At 53.0% G+C, this 8,372-nt stretch overlaps 2 protein-coding genes across 2 annotated transcripts; one reads left to right on the forward strand and one right to left on the reverse strand.

Moving 5' to 3' along the window:
* Window positions 1–1,121: 1,121 nt before the first annotated feature.
* On the forward strand, window positions 1,122–2,897 carry LOC132340211 (claw keratin-like). The gene is made up of 2 exons (XM_059871071.1): window positions 1,122–1,236; window positions 2,017–2,897. Exon 2 carries the CDS (start codon window positions 2,037–2,039, stop codon window positions 2,436–2,438), a length of 402 nt encoding a protein of 133 aa, XP_059727054.1. The 5' UTR covers window positions 1,122–1,236; window positions 2,017–2,036; the 3' UTR covers window positions 2,439–2,897.
* Window positions 2,898–3,700: 803 nt separating this feature from the next.
* LOC132340226 (feather keratin 4-like) lies at window positions 3,701–7,135 on the reverse strand. Its single transcript, XM_059871088.1, has 2 exons — window positions 6,873–7,135; window positions 3,701–4,550 (listed from the first exon to the last, which is right to left on the reverse strand). Exon 2 carries the CDS (start codon window positions 4,524–4,526, stop codon window positions 4,140–4,142), a length of 387 nt encoding a protein of 128 aa, XP_059727071.1. The 5' UTR covers window positions 4,527–4,550; window positions 6,873–7,135; the 3' UTR covers window positions 3,701–4,139.
* Between the last annotated feature and the right edge of the window lie 1,237 nt (window positions 7,136–8,372).

The raw sequence follows: 8,372 nt of genomic DNA on the forward strand, positions 1-8,372 counted from the left end.
CCCATTGTGGACATTGGTGTGGAAATGAGTGGACAGGAGAGAAGCGCTTGCAGGGACAGCCGTGGGCCATCATTAGGTGACAGACACGGTGCTGCTGGAGCTCACTCAGCTCACAGCCCCAATAAAGCCAGGTTTGTCCCTAATCCCTCACTTTGCTTACAAAGAATCTTTTGAGACTTGTCTATGCCCTGCCCTGCCACCCCAATCCCCAGCCCTGCCGTGCCCCTGAATGAGCCATGCTCAGCTGGGCCTGTCCTGGGCATGGCCAGGGCCAGCCTGGCTCTGGGGGGCTCGGCCAGCAGCCCCTGGGCCAGCCCTCGGGGCCATCTGGGCAGTGCAGGGGAGAGCTCAGCCAGGACCCAGGCTGGAGGGTCTGAGTGGTTCTTGATCCTCTCTCTGCTCTCGTGCTCCTCTCTGTGTGTCTCCCCTTACTCGTTTATTCCCCTCCTGCTCCCTCCCGTGCCACACCCACATCCCTTCCAGGATGGATGGTTGATGAAACTTCATCTGACATGGGATCTCCCCTTCTCCTTTTTGCACCATCAGGTGAATCGGGGTCTTAACAAACCCTCCAGTGGCACCAAAAAGTCCTTTAGGGATTCTCCCTCCCAGAGCCCCCCATGCCCAGCCCTGTGCCGTGTGGGGTGACCCTCCTCTGGTAGGACATGGCTGTCTGTCCCTCTGTGCTCCCCCCAGCCTGCCCCACTCTGGGCTCTGGTCCTGCCCCCTCCCCTGCCACGTTTGGCGTTTGGGATGTGCCCTGAGTGGGTGGGATGGCTTCTCCCTCCCGGCGTCCCTATTTAGCAGCCCATAAAAAGGATTAATGTCAGATGTGCTGGCTGTGCCCAGGATTTCAAAGCACTCCTGAGTGATGCCCAAAACTCCCGTGCATAAGCAAAGCGGGGGATTAGGGACACGTTGGGGTTTATTGGGGTTCTGAGCTCGGCTTCAGCAACAAATGATCTTACACGCATCGATTGGTCATGGCCTGTCCCTCCAGGGCCTGCTGGCTCTCCAGGGCACCTTTACTCGTTCCTAGCCCCAATTAATATGGATGTAATTAGCCGACGTTTCAGTTTGTGTCATGAGGTTTGTCCGCTTGATTCCGTGCTTAGCAGGGGCTCTGTCACTGCCCCTGGACGGTGCCCCAGGCACTCTGGGGTGTATAAAAGGTCTGAGGGCTCCACAGGGCTCCATCCAGCTCTTCCCACTCGAATCTGCTCATTGATCGCTGTGGTGAGTCCCAGTCTTCTCTCCGTCCTCCATTCCTCCTCTGCACCTTCCCTGGGGAATCTCTGCCTGTGGATTTCCCAGGGAATCTCTGCCTGTGGATTTCCCAGGGAATCTCTGGCTGTGGATTTCCCAGAGAATCTCTGCCTGTGGATTTCCCAGGGAATCTCTGGCTGTGGATTTCCCAGGAAATCTCTGGCTGTGGATTTCCCAGGGAATCTCTGGCTGTGGATTTCCCAAGGAATCTCTGGCTGTGGATTTCCCAGGGAATCTCTGGCTGTGGATTTCCCAAGGAATCTCTGCCTGTGGATTTCCCAGGGAATCTCTGGCTGTGGATTTCCCAGGAAATCTCTGCCTGTGGATTTCCCAGGGAATCTCTGCCCATGGATTTCCCAGGGAATCTCTGGCTGTGGATTTCCCAGGGAATCTCTGCCTGTGGATTTCCTAGGGAATCTCTGGCTGTGCATTTCCCAGGGAATCTCTGTCCTCGTGCTCCAGCAGCTGTCCCCGGGCAGAGCTGGGATGGTTGGGGTTCCACCAGAGGGCTCAAGGCCTGGGCGAGCCTGGTGGTTTGGATGAGGGAGTTTTTCTTCATTACCATGGGCAAGCAGGAGCTGGGGGTGGTGAGGGCAGCAGGGGATGCCAGGGGTCTGTCCAGCCGTGCCAGGGCTGAGCTGGGAACGCCTGGGATGAGCCAGAGCGAGTCCTGGCACACGGGCTCCAGGTGGGCCAGAGCAGCAGGGCTTTGGGCTGAGTCCTTGGTGTGAGCTGTGCCTTCTCTTGCAGCTCTGCCAGCCAAGCCAAAGATGTCCTGCAACAGCCTGTGTGCCCCCACCTGTGGCGTGGCCACCCCGGCCCCTGTGGCTGACACCTGCAACGAGCCCTGCGTGCGGCAGTGCCCTGACTCCACGGTGGTCATCCAGCCCCCGGCCTCGGTGGTCACCTTCCCCGGGCCCATCCTCAGCTCCTTCCCCCAGCAGAGCTCCGTGGGCTCGGCCGGAGCTCCCTTCGTGGGAGCCGGCTCCGGTGGTTCCTTCGGAGGCCGTGGCGGCTACGGGGGCTACGGGGGCTTTGGGGGCTATGGGGGCTATGGGAGCTATGGGGGCTTTGGGGGCTACGGCAGCTGCGGCGGTTATGGAGGCTTTGGGGGCTACGGCAGCTGTGGCCGCAGTTCCCGGTCCTTCGGGGGCTCCTGCGGGCCCTGCTAAACCCCAAATGCCGCCGGAGCTCAGCGCTGCCCCTGCCCGCGGGCTCCTCCAGCAGCCCCTGCTGCCTTGTGCCGCCTGAGCCGGGCTGAAGCTGCAGCCCCTGCTCAGGGCCGGCCCGGCAGCCCCGGGAGCTGCAGGGTCCCCGTCACTGCCGGCTGACCCTGCAGAGCCTCGGCCGGCGCCTTTGGCCTTCCCAGCGCTGCCTCCAAAAGCTGCCCCCTCTCTGCGTCCCCAGCCAGCGGGGCCGAGCCTCGGCTCAGGCTCTGCCCTGCTCTGCCCAGCCCCGAGCCCCGGAGCCGCCCTGGCAAGGGGCAGTGTCCGGGCTGCAGCCTGGGCTGTGCCTCGCTGCTGCTGCTGCCTCGGGGTTTTCGTGTTTCCATCGCCTTGTTGCTGGCTTGTCTCTCGCTGACACCGCCTGTGGCCTTTTCATTCACAATAAAGAATCTGCATTGCAACCAACGATTTGTTTTGTCATGGGTTTCTTCATCCTGGCCCTAAATGAGTCTCTAACTGAGCGATGGTGTGGAACGTCCGGTGCTGGAACTGCAGGGTGGTTTGGGTTGGAAGGGACCTTGAAACTCATCCAGTTCCACCCCATGTCGTGGCCAGGGACACCTTGCACTGTCCCAGGCTGCTCCAAGCCCTGTCCAATCTGGTCTTGGACACTGCCAGGGAAGGGGCAGCCCCAGCTTCTCTGGGAAATCCATCCCAGGCCCTCTCCACCCTCACAAGGAGGAATTCCTTCCCAGTGTCCCACCTAAACCTCCTCTCCATCAGTCTGACCCCATTCCCCCTTGTCCTGGCACCCCATCCCTTGGGAATTGTCTCTCCCCATTTTCCTCGTTGCCCCTTCAGGTCCTGCAAGGCCACAATTGGGTCACCCCAAAGCTTCTCCGGGGTGAACAATCCCAGCCCTCCCAGCAGAGCTGCTCCATCCCTCTGATCCCATCTTGGAGCCTCCTCTGGGCTCTCTCCTCTCCCCGCGGGTGTTTTCCAAGAGCTCCTGGAGCTCTGGCAGCCTCAGGAATGTGCCCAATCTCTGGGGAGCCTCGGCAGTGCCCAGCACCCTCTGGAGGAAGAGCCCTTCCCTAAAATCCATCCTAAACCTCCCCTGGCACAGCTTCATCCCATTCCCTGGGGAGCCTCGGCAGAGCCCAGCACCCTCTGATGGAAGAATTTCCCTGATGTCTCACCCAAACCTCCTCCCTTTTTATTTTTTTCTCATTTTTTTTTTAATGTGATAAAGGAAAACAGAAAATGTATTTCGGTCGAGAAAATTTATTTGGAAATAGAAGATTTCCTACAGTTGTGGAACAAAACTGTACAGGATACAAAGAGCATCGTTCCAGGGTTTCAGCGAGGCTCTGGCCAATCACCAGCATCCAAGTGATGCCGCTTGTAAAAACGGGGAATTTCCCTTTTTGGCAGCGTTGCCGTGCGCAATTCCGAGCATTTCAAGTCACCTCTCCAAGCTCAGCGCCAGTAAAAAACCCGCGATAAGCCAAAGCACGGCGGAAGCAGACGGCTGCGCTGCAAAGCTGCGGGAGAACAGCTCTAAACTAAGGGAAAAAAAAAAAACAAACCCGGAGGAACCGCAAGGCGAGCCCTCCTGTGGCGGGGCTGAGCTCCCGCAGCTCTCGGGATTTCACATTTCGCAGCCGCAGCGCTGGGATTTCAGCCGAATTTCCCTCTCCCCGGGGCTCAGCACGTCCAGCGCTTCCCGGAGCGGTAGGAATTGCAGGGATGAGTCCATTGCGAGGAGTAGCTGTAGGAATATTTGGGGGCGCAGCGCGGCTCGGCGCGGGCCAGCACCGGCGCTGCCACTTTGTCCCCCACCGTCACCTCGGCGGTCACCGCGGCCGGGGGCTCCACCGGGGCCACCTCCGAGGGCTCCGAGGCTCCCACGACGGTTTGCTGCGGGTACGTGGTGAGGATGGGCCCCGGGAAGGTGACCACCACGGGCGGGGGGTAGATGATGACCCGCGAGTCGCCGCAGGCCACCACGCAGGGCTCGTTGGTGCTGCTGGCCAGCGGCTGGGGACACTTGGGCTCGCAGGGGGTGGCACAGGCCAGCTGGGTGGAAGCCATCGCCAGGCGGTGCTGGGGGAGAGCCTGCGGGGTTAAAAAAGAAAAACAACAAAGAAAGGTCCAAAAGCGAAGCGAACAACTCCTGGCGGCTCTTGGATGTCGGCTTTTGGGTCTAAGAGATCGTCAGAGGAAATTGGGATAGAACCGAAATTTGAGTGCTGGTTTATTGACATTTGGGTCTAAAAGATTGTCAGAGAAAATCGGGATAGAACCAAAATTTGAGCCTTAGTTTATTGACATTTGGCTCTAAAAGATTGTCAGAGGAAATTGGGATAGAGACAAAATTTGAGCGCTGGTTTATTGATGTTTGGGTCTAAAAGATTGTCAGAGAAAATTGGGATAGAACCAAAATTTGAGGGCTGGATTATTGATGTTTGGGTCTGAAAGATCGTCAGAGAAAATTGGGATAGAACCAAAATTTGAGGGCTGGTTTAATGACATTTGGGTCTGAAAGGTTGTCAGAGGAAATTGGGATAAAGACAAAATTTGAGCGCTGGTTTATTGACATTTGGGTCTGAAAGGTTGTCAGAGGAAATTGGGATAAAGACAAAATTTGAGCGCTGGTTTATTGACGTTTGAGTCTAAAAGAATGTCAGAGGAAATTGGGATAGAGACAAAATTTGAGCGCTGGTTTATTGACATTTGGGTCTGAAAGATCGTCAGAGGTAATTGGGATAGAACCAAAATTTGAGGGCTGGTTTATTGATGTTTGGCTTTAAGAGATCGTCAGAGGAAATTGGGATAGAGACAGAACTTGAGCGCTGATTAATTGAAATTTGCCTCTGAGGGTTTTTAGAGATAATCGAGATAAGACACGAGCCGAGCGCTGGTTTATTTGGCTCTAAGTGGTTTTCAGAGATAATCGAGATATCTCTAAAAGGATTTTGTGCTCCTAAACTCGGAAAAAGACACGAGTTGAGCACTCGGTTATTGTAAGAGATAATTCGGATAAGAACAAGAGCTGATCCCTGGTTCGCTGACATTTGGCTCTAAGTGGTTTTTAGAGATAATTCAGATAAAGACAAGGATTGCTCTCTTGGCTATTGACATTTCCTTTCAAGATCTTGTTAGGGATAATTGAGGTAAAAACAAGAATTGCTCTCTTGGCTATTGACATTTGGCTTTAAGGGGTCCTCGGAGGGGATTTGGATGCAGTTTTATCTCCCCCCTTTAACTCCCCTGCCCCGATTTGTTCTGAATTCCTGGTTATTTTCCCTTTTCTCCTCCACCCCCGGGAGCAGAACTCCTCCTCTTTCCTTCCGAGCCGCCTCCAAGCCCCGGCCCTTTGGAGGAATTCCCGAGGACGCGCTGGAACTCGTTCCCGCAGCGCCTCTGTTCCTCACACACGGAGGGAAAAAAAAAAAAATCCGGATTTTCCACGTATTTCAAAAAAAAAATCAGCTTAGCACCTTGCCTAAGTTTTGATTTATTTTCCTTGCGGATTCCTGTTGTTTTCAGGCAGGGAAATATTCTGCTAAAACACAGCGAAAAAAGCAAAAGGCTGAGAATAAGTGGGGGTATTAAGTGCTCGTTTAATAAGTGAAACATGTAATTAAAATATTTATATAATATAATATATGTATTAAGAAATTTCTGTAGTGATATATATATAATCAAGCCAAATAAGAAAATTACATTTGCACCTAGGGGAAAGTCATTCAATAATGTTTATTTCTTCAGGTTAAATCCTCACATAAAAACCTGGTCTAGCATCAGAATATTTTTTTAAGCTTGTAAATCAAAATTATCCTTTTGATAATTAAAAAAAAAATCAAAAATACCCATGCAGGGCGTTTTCCTCCTAATTCCTTCAAGTTAGAACGCAGCAGCAGTGACGTACAGAAAAAAAAAAACCTCGGTAAAAGCGCTTTAGAACTGTAAATCACTTTTAAGAGTGAGAAATGAAAGTTATTGGCACAGTTACGTTAATAGTCCATAATAATCGCTTGCCGTAGCTCTCTCTGCCCCAATTAAATTAAGGATGGGCTGATCCAAACAGCAGCAGAGCTCGGTTCCAAGCAGGATTTTCCACAATTTTTCATGAATTCCACCCCGAACCCTCTCCCTGATGGTGCCACGAAACCAAAGGCGAAGTTAAATCCATCCCCGAAACTTTCCCAAAGATTTTTCCAGAATGAAGAGACTGAAATCCTCATTCTGCCATCAATCCCAAAGCCCTGCAAAAGCCCCGCTTTGATTTTCGCCCCCTTGGCCCAGCACGAAAAGCGCTCCTAAATCCCTCAGAACCAGAACCCTCAGGCAAGGCTCAGCCCCGATTTTGAGGAGAAATCCACGCAAAAGCAGAAGGGAAATGAAGATTTTTAGAGCCGGGCAGTCCGAACTTACTCAGAGAGGCGGAGAGGAGGAGTCGGGAGAGGCAGTGAGGAGATGCCCGGGTGGAGAGGGGATTTATAGCCTGCCCCGATGGCCGGGGGCGGCTGAGCCACCCTTTGCTAAAGCGCTTTAATGACTCGGGAGCCGAGCCCGGTGCAGGGATCGCTGCTGGAGCCGCAGGAATTGTTTTGCTGGCTGTTTATGATTATCTAAAGCCGCGTTGGGCAATAACCCCAAAAATGCAGGTGGCAAGCGGCCAGGTCTTTTCATCTGGGAATTTCCTGCTTTTCTCCTGCCGGTTTCATTAAGAGGTGAAAATGCAGCCAGAATTAATGAGGGTTTTTTAGCTTATCTTGGCTAAAAGCTGGAGCGCGCAGGGAATCTTGGAGTGCCAGGGTGATTTTCCTTATGGAAGCAAAACCTGACACAGGGAATTGTGGCCGTGCCTCGTCTATTCAATCAGGGATTTTTTTTCCCGTAAAATTGGTGGGATTTACGGATGTGCTCCTAAATCAGGGCAAGGATCTGGTGCAAAGCTGAAGAGCAAAGCTCGGGCTTATCTTTGGAATAAAAACGAAGCCGTTCATGAATTATGCCAATTGTGAAGTTTAAAATGAGGAGTTTGATGAAACACTTTCCATAATTTATTCTTTGTGAGGTCACAGCAGCCCGGATCCTCTAGGATGTCATTACCGTGATTGCCCTGGATGACAAACTCGCCGAGGTTTTGAGATCCTCTTTGAAATCTCATTTTCTGATGTCTCCGAAATATTCCCGATAAGCTCCAAAGCCCTGCGGGATCTCTGGAGGTGCCTCATAAATCAGAATAATTCCTGCGATGCCGCAAAGCCCGGGATGGTTTTACCTCGTCTCAAGGTGGGCATTTCCAGGCGCAGAGGTTCCCCCCGGAGGGAAGAGGGAGTGAAAAGGGAAAAAAAAGGAAAAAAGGGGTGCAGGGCACCGGGATTTTGGGAAGATCCTCCCAGTGGCTTCCCTGTGAGCAGGGAAGAGTTGGGGGCGTGTGGCTCCTTTTGGGATCACATCCATGGCAAAGGAATATTCTTTTTTTTCCCCCTCCAGGATTTAATCCTAACGAGGTTGAATGGACGTTGCCTATGAGGAGGAGCCCAAAATCCTGCCCCAAATTCGTCCATTTTCTTCTCCTCCCGAGATTTCCCATGTCTCTGGTATCACCCTTTGGGATTTCTTGCTCCAACACCTCCCCCCTTTCCCAAAATTCCTGCTCCAGACCAGGAGGATTAAAGCACACGGAGAAAGTGCGAAATTCACCCCTCCGAAAGGATTCCAGCTCTCCTCAGCTGATCCCCGTGGCATTTGGGAATTCCCAGCCCAGGAACCGAATCCGGGCTGGCAAAATCAGTCCCTGGTGCATAACGGGATCAACTCCGCCCAAAATCCCCCGAAATGCAGAAATCTCAGGTGGAATTTTTTCTTTTCCACCCGTGTTTTGTGTTGTGTTCCTGTGCCTGCAGTTGGTTCGTCAGGAATTGT

This window comes from Haemorhous mexicanus, chromosome 31 (genome assembly GCF_027477595.1).
Source record: "Haemorhous mexicanus isolate bHaeMex1 chromosome 31, bHaeMex1.pri, whole genome shotgun sequence".
Classification (NCBI taxonomy): Eukaryota; Metazoa; Chordata; class Aves; order Passeriformes; family Fringillidae; genus Haemorhous; species Haemorhous mexicanus.